At 38.7% G+C, this 12880-nt stretch overlaps 1 protein-coding gene across 1 annotated transcript in view; it reads left to right on the plus strand.

The window, feature by feature from the left end:
• The first annotated feature begins 334 nt into the window (after positions 1–334).
• spock3 (SPARC (osteonectin), cwcv and kazal like domains proteoglycan 3) overlaps positions 335–12880 on the plus strand; it is a 31937-nt gene continuing 19391 nt past the window's right edge. Inside the window, exons 1-2 of the mRNA XM_053479738.1 lie at positions 335–525; positions 645–773. Coding sequence (XP_053335713.1) covers positions 645–773 — 129 coding nt within the window. The 5' untranslated portion in view covers positions 335–525. The remainder of the gene's footprint in view (positions 526–644; positions 774–12880) is intronic.

Consider the following 12880-nt stretch of genomic DNA (forward strand, 5'->3'; position numbering starts at 1 on the left):
TCCTGTATGCAGTACAGTGTGCAGGAGATAGAGACACAGTCACTTCCAGAATATTGCAGTTTTCATTTATTTATTCATTTATTTATTTATTTATATGATGATTGGATTTAGATGTTGCATCTGAGAGAGAGAGAGAGATACAGGGAGGTAGAGAGATGTAGAGAGACAGAGTGTGTGTGTGTGTGATAGAAATTAAGAGAGAGAGAGAAATAAATAGAGAGAGATGTAGAAAGAGAAAGGAGAACTCTGAGAAAGAGAGAGAGATACAGAGAGGTAGAGAGAGTGAGAGAGAGTGTGTGTGTGTGTGTGTGTGTTAGAGAGAGAGAGAGAGAGAGAGAGAGATGTAGACAGAGTCCGCCTCCTTGAACAGACGCTCAGTGCGCAGAAACAGAGGCAGAGAGAAGTAGCGCGCGACAGCGCTCGTGCCCTCGTGCTGAAGGTGAGGGAGAGAGAGAACAGAGACGCAGCAGCATCAGGCGCGCGCGCGAGGCTTCACGCGACCGCTCTGAAGTCCTCTTCCTGAAGGTGATGCAATGATTCAGGGGTTTTTTTTTTCCTTAATTTTTTAATCTTTTCTTTTTCGTTTTTTTTTTTTTTGAGCCACCAGATTCTCAGTGTATGTTATTTTGTTCCTCTATCCGCAGATGCTCGGCGCCGTCATGCTGCTTGTGTGTGTGTTCGCGGCGGTGATCAGCGGAGCGGCCGGCCGCCCGGACAACGGCAATTTTCTAGACGACAAATGGCTGAGCGATCGATGGGATAAATTTCGTGACGTGAGTTGCGCTATTTTTTATGTTTTCACGCCTCTAAAACAGCTCTGGGTTTTCACCCGATTATTCGTGCGCGCGTGCGGTCGTGCGCGAGCGAGCGAGCGCGTGGATATGTTTGTATTTTCTACGTCACGCTGTGAGCTCCAGAGCCATAATGAGCCCAATTTACCCCTCTAATTCTAGTAATTATTTAACTGACTTTTTAATCGGATTAACACCTAGCGCTTAGGTTTATTTCCTCTGAATATCCTGTTAGACTATAAGATCTTTAGCAACCATGAACCTCAAGCTGAGGTGAAATAAGGCTGTGTTGTTTAGGTATTGAGGTGTTTATCCCACTATTTATCACCTTAGAATTCTCCAAGTGGTTTGCTTTTCCTGAGTTTGAACACTTTCTGAGATATTAGTTTTCATATAATATTAAAAAGTAAGCATGTTTCTCCAAGACACAGTAACGCAATTTTGCCCTCTCACATGCTAACACGATTACAAGGTGGTATCGGAAAGTTTCGAGACTGGAGCAGCAGATGGCAGCACAAGACTGCACGCTCCACACAATGAGCAATGACCTTCATAAGTCAGTGTGCCAAAAGACATCGTCCTGTGTACATTCGGAGCTGTGCAAGAGGTGCTATTCTGACCACATGCATTGCCACGTCTGCTATTTCGTGACGGACAGTTAGAATTAGGAGCAAATGTTAGATTCTGCATGAAACTGCGCAAATCTGGCATAGAGACTTTTGACATGAATCGGCAAGTTGACGCCGATGCTGCAATGAGTCATTTGTCGTGGCATGCACGCTTCAAGAGCGGAAGAATATCGCTGGACGATGACAGGACATCGGGAAGACCTTAAATGAGCTCTCCGAAAAAATGTTGAAACCATTCAGCAACTTGTGCATGGTTATAATCAGAGAACACTCCACAACATTGCTGCCATTGTCGGTGTGTCATACGGAACATTCCAGGCAATCCTAACTTGTGATTTGAACATGCCCCATGTTGCTGCCAAGTTCGTCCCCAGGCTGCTGCCCTAGGAGCAGAAACAAACTTTGCAGAAATTCAGCACAAATCGCAAAAGGTGCTTGAAATTCTTAAAGATTTCCAGGACATATTAGAGAAGTGGCAGGAGCGCTGCATAGCTGTGCAAGGGGACAGTTTCGAAGTTGATAATGTGTAAATTTATATAGGTATTTTTTTTTTATATAGATAAACTTTTTGTAAATAAAGCTAATCTCAAAGCCTTTTAATACTACCTTGTACACACCTTAACATCACATGCTAGACATTACTTTTTACATAAGTCATCCATTATAGGTTATGAAAAAAATTTACTGTAGTTTCACAACATTCACTCACCACTGTTACCGGATAACGCTCAACCGTATGAAATATACTCGTATATTTCACAAGTCACATGTTCAACAGGAAATTGCGTCATCAAAATTTTTTCTATAAATTTCTTTATTTGCAAAGATATTGTGATATGAATTACTTTGAAGATGGCTTGGATAGTCTAACATTAACATGGATGGTGTATTACCTTTAATGCTGTTACTCATTTAGGAAACAAATAAATCATCTCAACAAAAAGATCTTATAAAAGTGATATATGCTTGATGAATTTCTTTTCCAACATCCATTTTTGCATTTGAAAAAAGAAAAAATATATGTGGAGCTTTATTTCACCGTGAAATATCCCTGCCTAATTCACATCCAGTGTCATTTACATTGGTTTTTGTGGTAATGAGTTTTCCCCTTAGTTTCACACTTAATTCTGATGATTCACAGAATTTTATTTTAGAGCTGCAAACAAAGGTTGCAGTTCTCCCTAGATAGAGAAATGATGTGTTATCTGTAATCAGTTATCTGAAATTCTGCACTAAGGACTTCTCAACTGCTTTATCCACCAAATTAGATATAGCATATAGCATATAAAAAGGCATTGCCTGCACAAGCAAATTTGAAATCATATAGAGGAAATGAAAGAGAGAAAGGTCACCTGTCGTAGCCCACAGCTCAGCATTTTAGGTTTTGACAAATTCCTGTTTAGGTTAGATCAACTTTCTGGGGGTGATTAGTTACATATGACTCAACTGAATTGCCATCTAAAAAACAGAGACCATAGCTCCTGTGCATGATGTGCTTTCTGCAAATTCAACAAGGTCATAATGCAATTTTTCTCGTAATATACTTTGCTTTTTATGAAATACCTTATGAAGGTACCTTACTTTATGAAGTAAAAAAAAGTATTGGACAAAACATGATATTGGTACTGAAAAAGGCCATATTCATACAAAAACAAGACTACTTAAATTATTTAGAATATTTAAATGATTACTGTTTGAAACGAGACAATATAACTCTGAAAAATGGCCATTTTTGGGACACATATAATCATGCTGTGAACTTAAAATCATGTTGAAACTTCCATATTGCATAAACTTAAGAAAAAGCTTCTTTTCTACAAAGCACATATTCTTTGTATTATCTGTATAAAAACAAAATTAGAGTGCATATTATCTTTCTAATTAACATTATCTATAAAGGTACGGGCAAGGTGGGCCACCATGCCAACAATCATTCCTACCCAACAGGTCTTTAAAAAAAAAAAATCTAACAGCATTTAACAGTCAAAAATTTCATAATGTAGTTACATGGTAATACCAAATATTACCACAAGGTAAATGTTCAAAAAACATTGCTGCACCGTTTACCTGCAATGGCGCTACCTTGCTGAACTTATTCTCTATGGTAACTAGCAGTGCAGGGTTGATCATGTGTATCATGTGTAACTATTGAATATAGTGTCATCAAGAACTTCTTCCTATATTCTACAGTGCGAAATTGCTTAAGTAAGAGTTTGCTTTGGCTTGCTAGGCTAACTTGGAGCTAATGCTAACTACAGACTTTGGATATTTGTGTAAGTTATTAGAACACGAAAATGTTTACTATAACTAATTGTTATGTAAATGTTGACGATAATTCAATTAGGGAATAAAGGGCTTGTCTTCTCCAAATTTGCACTAATCTGTAGTAACCTTATGGAAATTATCAACCCAAAGTCTAAGAGAAATAAATAACTAAAAAAAAAAAAAAAGGTTTGAGATTGGTCACACTATCTTTAATTTCATAAATTAGCGCTAAGTAGTGATGCACAATTAGTTTCATAAAAATCTTATCAAAATCACAATATGGCCCTATAATGTAAAAGGCGAATTACAGGTAATATGCACATATCTAGGAGTTCCTGTTTAAAATTGAAAGTTTAAAAATTAAGTTGGCGATTATTTTTTTTGTCCCGATATGACTGTTGTTGAAAGTGCTTTGTGAATAAAAATTTAATTAAATAAAATGTAATTATTGTTATCGTTTGTGTCATTATTTATAAGTAAATAAATATGTTTAACTAAATACTAAATGAAGCATTTAATAGTTCCATGTGAAAGTATAAACCGCAGACGCAATTTGTGTCTAAATAATCACAGTGTGATATTTTTTTTAAGTAAATTCTGTAGCATTAATGCAAAGGCATACTGTTTGAGGCTCTGAGAAAATCCTTTTAGATATTGTCACTTATAAGTGACTATTTATGGTATGTACAGCTTTAAAAATTTACATTTTTTATCAAACTGCAATTCTTTTCATTAAAAACTGATACCCCTTAGTATTTATTTGATTAACTCCAAATTTGAATGTGATAAAAAAAACAGTTCTGTGGAAAAGTCTTGGGCGCCCTGTGTTTTTAGTACAAGCTTTCCATTCGAATTTCTTTTAAAACATTTTTGAGGACTTTATTATTAGGTCAGTACAAAAAGATTATAAGTATCTGTATTCGACCAGAAAATTTAAAGTTACAAAAGTAAAATATGCCAGAAAAGAAAGCAGCATATTATATAAGCTACTGCTTTTTAAACCAAAAATAAAAAAAAGTGGAAGCTGCAGGATGCGGGATAAAAACTTCACAAAGTCAAGGTCCTTAAAGCGTTGTCACACGAAATACTGACTTTGTTTCATTTATAAAATGTTTATTGTGCTGTTTTGGACCAAGTAAATGATGTATACTGTAGTACTTGTATATTTGACTTTCTCTCCTAAAAACATAATGAAAATGTGACAAATGATAGCAAATTGGTCCCATTGGTTACATCTAGCAAGGTTTTGGAAATCTTGATGCGAACTGAATTGTCAGTGTTTTTTTAACCACTGGATTTGTTGCTTCTTCTGTCATGAAATTACCTTAAAAATGATAAAAATAAATAAAAACATTACGAGGTTTGTTTTAATGTAAATATGTTAATTGTTTCTTGACAGTTAAATTATGTTGCAGCTTAAAAAAAAAACTTGCTATAATCTTGGTCAGATTTTTTTATTTTATTTCTTTGTTTTACTTGATTGTTTTGGGCTGTTTGACAGAATTTAGCCTCAGTGACATCAGTGAGTTTTCTCCAATTTCTAGGTATAATTGATATACCTTTTTTGTACCTTTGCAATGTCATGCTACCAACTCAACAGGAATTTTTTGTGTGATAAGAACGTTAGTGTCATTAATTTAGTGGGACATTGTTAGTATTAGGTTGCTTTTGAAAGTTAGAAAGACTTCGATTAATGGGAACATTGTCATGATAATGTGATAACATTGAACAATACAACTAATACAATGTTGCTTCAAAACAATATTAAGGCCAAACCAGTGGCCACCACTAGGGAACATGCTAATGACACTGGTAAATAGGTACTGTGTATAAAGCAGGCACCAGAATGGCACGGATGGAATTTACAGGGAATTTACTGGAATATAGCAGTAGAGTAATTCACAGTAATATTTCCAAAAGAAATTAAAACAGAGAGGTAACATCACAATTCCATGAGTTGCATGACATGACGTGAGATACACTGTGTGCGGGAAGCTGTTGTATTCACCCGGGGCTCTGATCGGAATTCTACTGTAATCCTTGTTAGAAACTTAAGTGGGCACGGATGTGGTTAATCATCGTTGTGTTGTTCAGAAGTTGTATCTGCAGTCTTGGATTTGGTTCGTTATCAACGTCATTATAACTTTAAAAAACTAAAAATCTGCCCAAGTGTTGGACGTCTTCGCATCATTATTACAGCTAATGTTGTACATCACATAATGAAGTATGGACTTTTGGAAAAAAATGATAAAAAAATTTGCATTATACTGTAAATGGAAAAAGCATCAATTATTATTTTTTTAATAGAAAACATATCCCAGCATATGGATGTTCTACCTTGACTGCTGACAGCTAACTGACTTTTATTGGCAGTGAACACAGTGCCTGATGATATCTCTTATTTCAGCAGGCTTTCATTTCCGTTTCTGTGTGTGCGCGCATGGTGATGAATTAAAAAATATAAAGTCTGCAGTTTGGATTATCACATGGAAGGTGCGCAACGGTATTTCCAGGAAAAGCCAAATCACCCAACGCTTTCTCACTAAATATGTGCTGGAAGTGGGCCAGGAAAGCTCCATCTTTCTCTCTCTCTCTCCCAAGCTATCTCTTGTTTCCTCCTCCCTCCTGTTCTCCGCATCAGCTTGTATATTCAGCAGCATTGCCAGAACTTTCTAACGACCTAGGGTTAACGTACGTTCCAATACCTTCTTTAATAGATCGATACCTTCTTTCGGATCTTTCGCGCTTCCTGCCCCGCACCTTCTTTCTCTCTCTCTCTCTTTCTTTTAAAGACCATATTAAAGATTAGCCGAGACTCTCCATGTGACCTTTCAAGGCCAATCAGTGACGAGACGAAGCTGTGCGCGGATTATCGCCTCGCCAAACGTGACATTAACGAGACGCTCGGTTTTAAACGAGGCGAAAAAACCTCTGAATTAATGCCAGCTTTAAAAAACCTGTTTGCTTAAGAACTCATTAAAATGACATTTGGAGAATTAAATAGTTTGAACTTGACATTAAAAGGATAAATACAGGGTGTTGTACAGCCAGCTCCGTAATTATAGGCACCCTTAGTAAAGATTGAGGTTAAAAAATGGTATAAAAATAAATCCCTGAAAATGGGACTAAAATCTACAGTTTATTTGTGGGGAGGGGGACTAATTATTGGCACCCTTCAGTAGTGTGCCAGCGTAACAGGACAAATACAGAATGTCTCCAGATCCTCCAGGGTCCTAAGTCCAGTCATATGGATTCTCCTCTTCTCATTTTTCAAGTCCAAAAACTGACCTCTGCTGCAGAGGAGAAGTTCATTTGTAGTCACCAGCCTCAGAAATCACCAATTAACAACCAGCACCTCAGATTAGAGCGGTTATGAAGGATTTAACGATCATAAGCAGCAGATACATCTGTTCAAAGGAGATTATTGCATATTTTGGATGCCTTCAGCACTGCTTTAAAATGTAGAAAGAAATAAAAATCTAGAAAGACAATGGAACTAGAATTTTTGTCATGCTAATGGAATGAAAACCGGCAGATCAGATTGCGTATGACTTTTTGCCTTTCGCATCTGTAGGATGCTGACAACAGCCTCTAAACCAGCCAAAGCGAGGCTGGATTTCTTCCTTCTTCTGGACTCCAGCAAATACAGCTGACTAACTGCTTGCCATCCTCCAGGGCGCAAGCATATTTTTGCTAAAATAGCACCTAGGGTTTAAAATGAACGAGCGCTCGTACAAACATGATGTATTTCAACCCAGATGGCGCAGGCAAGGACGTATCGATGTCAGCATGTGTGCCGTTGCACAAAACAGAACGTCCACAGTAGAGTCCGATAAAAAGTTGTAATTACGAACGTGAACCATCATGACCCCCAAATTCTGTCCAAACAAAGCTCCATGTAGCATACAGGCACCTACTGTATATTTATGGTAGACATTGTCACACACCTTTCAGCTACAGTAGTTTATTCCCATCTAAGTGGCGTTCAGTGAAGCTTGGAGAGGCGGTAACCAGATTATTTGCAAATTTCCACTGGTCGTTATTGGAAAAACATTTACCTCTGTGTGTCACATAACCGATTGAAACAGGAAGTCATGGATGAACGCTTACTTGGAACAAAATCTTAAAAGGTTAAAAATTTAATAACGTCCAACATAATGCATGTTATTTTTAATATCTTTATGGAGTCTGCTTATCTGATGTATTTAGCAGCAATTTCTCAATTTAAAAGAAACTCAAGCTCAAGCAACAGCAGTGATTAAAATCAGAAATATTTTCTTTATTGTACGCGTAGAAACAAAAAGTAAATAGTATTAGACATTGAGTATATTGTAGCACTCACTCTATTACTGCCTCGAGCTCGCTCTCCATTTTTTTTTTTTGTCTGTCTGTCTGTCTGTCTGTCTCTGCATTTTGTTTGTACGCCATTATTTCTGACTTAGCGGAATTCAGGCTGGCAACCTAATAGAAAGTGAGAGAGAGAGAGAGAGAGAGAGTGGATTTATACTGAGACAGCTTTATTGCCCGACTGACAAACAAAATCACAGGGTTGGGGGGTGGGTGGACAAAGAGTGACAGACAGTTACTGACAGTGATGGGGTGAACAAAGGGACATTTAGAGTTTGTGTAAGAAAGAGGCAGAAAGGGGAAAAAAGGTTAGAGCAACAGACAGCGATACAGGAAACGGATTAGAGAATAACAGTGGGTGAGACAGGACAGTCTGAAGGTGAACGACACAGAGGGAGGGAAAGATGGAAAAGCGGGAAAGCAGATGAGAAAAGGAAAGAAAGAGACAGAGGTGTTGAGACAGAAGGTGAAAGACAAACAGAAAGATAGAAGGTGTCAAAGAGGACAATAGACCGGAGAAGGAAAGACTGGTAAGAGAGGAAGACAGAAACAGAGGGTGAGAGACGAGCAAAGGAGACAGTGTGAGAAATACGACAAAACAAAGACAATGAGAAAGACAGAGGGACAGAAAGGATGACAGTGGGAAAGGTGGAGAGAAAGACAGAGGGTACGTGAGACATGAAGAAAAAGGGGGATTGAGACATACAGTACAGAGAGAAAGACAGAGTCATGGAGACAGAAAGATAATGAGAAAGGCTAAGTAAAAGATAGAGAGGGTAATAGAGACATACAAAGAGAAAGAGGGAAAAGGAGACAGAGAAAGACAATGAGAAAGACAGGATACAAGAGACCAAAAGGACAGAGAGAAAGAGGGTAATAGAGACATATAGGGAGAAAGACAGAGGGTATTTGAGACAGAGAGAAAGACAGCAAGATGAGTGGAGAGTAAGACATGGGTAGGTGAGACAAAGAAAAAAGGGTGAAGGAGACAGACAGAGGGTAGAAAGACAGAGGGTAATAGAGACAGAGAAAGACAGCAAGAAATGTGGAGATAAAAAAAACGGGGTAAGTGAAAGAGTGTGATGAAGACATACAGTACAGAAAGAAAGACAGGGTAATGGAGACAGAAAGACAACAAGAAAGGCCAAGAAAAAGAGAGAAAGAGGGTAAGGAAGACATACAAAGAGAAGGACAGAAAGAAAGAGGGAAATGTGACAGAAAGACAGGGTATGGAAGACGAGAGAAAGGCTGGTAAACCAGACAGGGAGAAAGAGGTTGATGGAGACATACATTGAGAAAGACAAATGGTCACGTAGACAGAAATAAAGAGAAATGCTAAGAAAAAGAGAGAAAGAGGTTAATGGAGGCATACAGAGGGGGACACAAAGAGAAAATGGGACAGACTAAGATAAGGAAAGGGAGGGTAATTGAGACAAAATGCCAGTGGGTTATGAAAGCAGAAAGAACAAAGGTAAAAGATACACTGTGCTTCAAAGATACACAGACAGAGAGAAAGACAGTAGGAGAGAGAGACAGGCAGAAAAAGATATTGACAGATTTCGAGAGACAAAGGGGGAAAGAATGACAAGGTAAAGGAAACAGACAGAGGGAGAGAGAAGGACAGAGGTGAGAGCAAGACAGACACTGTCACACTGAGACACTCAGGAGTGTAAATAATGTTAATGATGTACAGTACAGTGCGTCTTAAATGATTAACGCACCCTGTGTCTCTGCTTTACACATTATAAACGTGTGGCGTGTAAATTGGCGGACATGTAGGCTTGTTTTTGTCATCCATACACAAGAGTTTTCTGAGCGAATTGATGTCTCTGCTTATCTTTCATTTAGCGTACTACTTCTAGAACCTTTCTTAAAGAAGCAATCGATCGTGTCCGTTCTGCATGTGGTATTAAAGCGCTCATAAAGAAAGCACAATGCAATGATCATTTACAGTGCTGAGACTGAAAGAATCCTCAGGGGTGTGTATTGTGCATGTGTGTGTGTGTGTGTGTTCTGTTCCATTAGGATAAAGTGTCCTGTCTGCAAGCCAGGTTAAACAAATCAACCTGTCCTTTCACTTCTCTCGCTCCGTATCTCTCTCAGTCTCGCTCATATAAAGGGGTGCACTTCAACACTTCAAGGTAATTGCTCAGTGTTATTTTCAGTTAGATATAGCAACAGGAGGGCAGTGATGCCACATTTAAAGACTCTCTTTATAGGTCTTGCTTCCCATTGCAGTGTTCCAAACAGGTACTAAAGTAGATTTTCTAGGCTGCCCTTGCAAACTTTTCAAATAGCCCACATTAAGCTCACTGCCTGTGGAATTTTCCGAGACAGGGGGGTCCAATAACAACCCACAGTAGAACACCGTCTTTGACTAAAGTAAAAAAAGAAAGAAACCACATTGAAAGCTTGAAGAATGGCACTTGTTTCAGCAAAAATTTACATCCATAACTATTAAGACTTAAGCCATTATTTCCCACGTATACATTACCTCACAGTAAAATTCTTCCTTCACATATCCCAGCATAGTTTAGGTCGGAGAACAGTATCAGGCATGATATGGTACCCCTGGGCAGATAAAGTTGAGGGCCTTGCTCATGGACACAACAGTGGCAACCTGGTTGGAACCGCCAACCTGTTGATCAGTAACTCAATTCCGTAACCCACTCCCCCAAAAATAGGACTAAAGTCTGAATGTATGAATGAGTTGAGGATGATTTCAACTCATCGAACTTTGAGTTAGGGGCCCAGCACGCTTCCACTGTGCCACTCTACTGATCTCAGTCGCCCAACATGGGATTTAAAGCCACAATCGCTGGATTAGAAGACCAATAGATTATCCAGTAGGCCCTTCGGTTCCCTTATGTTAAGGGTCGGGGTGATATCAGGCAGCAAGTAAGCAAGCTAGTTCTCGAAGTTAATGTGCCAAATTGTGGTGTTTATATGACTGGATCAGAGCATCCCCAAAACAGCAGGTCTTTTGAGGTGTTCCTGGTATGGCTTTATAATTATATAAAAGTGATCTAAGAAAGGTACGACTAGTGGCACAGCAACAGACTTTTGCCCACCCAAGGTTCCCTATTGCCCCTGAGGAGCAACAGCAACCTGAGGGAACTGGTGCTTGAACCACTGACCTCCCGATGAGTTACTTAACCCTCTAAGCTACCACTGTCCCCAAAACATGCAGGTCTTAGCAGAGGATGGTTTCAATCCATTACCCTCTAGGTTATGGGCCCATCATGCTTCCGCTGTACCACTCTGATAATCTCAGTCACCCCACACAGGACCCAAACCCACAATCCCTGGTGTAGGAGGCAGGTGCCCTATCTAGTAGGCCACTGGAGCATGCTAGTGGTGGCAGAAGTTCCGTTGGGACAAATTGTGATGACTATATGACTTGGGTTGGGGTCATTGTCCTGCTGCAGAATAAATTTGGGAACTATCAGATTTCCCCATGATGGTCTCCACCCCTTCACCAAACAACTTAGGGTTAGGGCTTTAGCCTGCTACACAGCTGTTTCTGTTGATGATTATATTCCAACCTACATATGAAATTGATAATCATTAGAACCTGCTTGGTGTAATTGCTTAAATCACACACCTGACTTTGATAGTACAAAATCCAGGACTTTGCAAGTGTAAGAATTGATGGTGCTTTAAAGAGAGGTCACACCAAATATTAATTGATTTAGTTGTTTCTTCTGTTTGCTTACTTTGTATTTTGTAAAGTTATATATTTTGGAAAGCATTCTTACTTCACAGAATTTCTTCACACCTGCCTAAAGATTTTGCACAGTACTGATATAATAATGGTAAAACACAGGAAGCCAGAGTTACCATTGCTAAGCCCAAAAGAAATTAGCACATATGTGTAGCATGCGACACAAGCATAATGATCACAAAAATGTTTGGAGATACAAACAAATTATTTCAGCTATCTACCACAATATTTGGAGTTTAAATTATATGATGGAATATAAGGGTTATATTGCAGACTTTCTATTTTACATAAGAGTAACAAGTGAATCGCGAAGGAGCTCCCGCCTGTTTTTTTAAGGTACCCAAAACAGTTTGGAAAAAAATAACAATTGTATAAAATTGTCACTTTTAATGACTCCATAGATTCCAGCAGACAGTGGATTTGCTTTTTGATGATGCCTTCAATTTCTTTTTTGAGCAAGTGAACTGCGTCCTAAGTTGGATTGAGGTCAGGAAATGGACTTTGCAGACTGTTTCACATCTCTGCCTTTACGATCGTCTTGGGTATCTTGTTTGAGCATGTTTCGGATCATCTGAGCAGATAATATACAGTAGCGCTGTGCACTTCAGAACACATCCTACCGCTTTCGTCGAAAGTTACTCAATCAAAAAAAAATCCAACCAATGGAACCAGTTTAATTGGCAGCTGTACATGTTTATGGCTTAAGATGAGATGGAAGGCTATAGAGCTCTTTAGCAAGGTGCAAGGTAAAGGCAAGGTTTCTCCTGTCCATAGGATTTGTTCCAGAACTTGACCTTCTGTTCCTGTGGTTGTTCCCTCTGGAGAAGACTTCTTTTGATTGTTGTCTTTAACACTTATACTGTACAGCTTCCTCACTGGAGGTGTTCTTGACCTGCCTAACTGTTGTAAAATAGAAAAACCCACAGCGCCAGAATTCTGGTTAACCATTACAGTTCATTTAAAGATATACAGGAAATTATGGGGGCACAACCCTGGCCTAAAGAAAGTGTCTAACCATTCGACCCACCTCTGCCCCATTATTCTAAGAAGTTGAATAAACAAATAAATTAGAGTAAATATAAAAAAAAATATCTACATTGAAAGCAAATAAAAAACTATACAAA

The sequence above is a fragment of the Clarias gariepinus genome, chromosome 20 (assembly GCF_024256425.1).
Source record: "Clarias gariepinus isolate MV-2021 ecotype Netherlands chromosome 20, CGAR_prim_01v2, whole genome shotgun sequence".
NCBI classification, from domain to species: Eukaryota; Metazoa; Chordata; class Actinopteri; order Siluriformes; family Clariidae; genus Clarias; species Clarias gariepinus.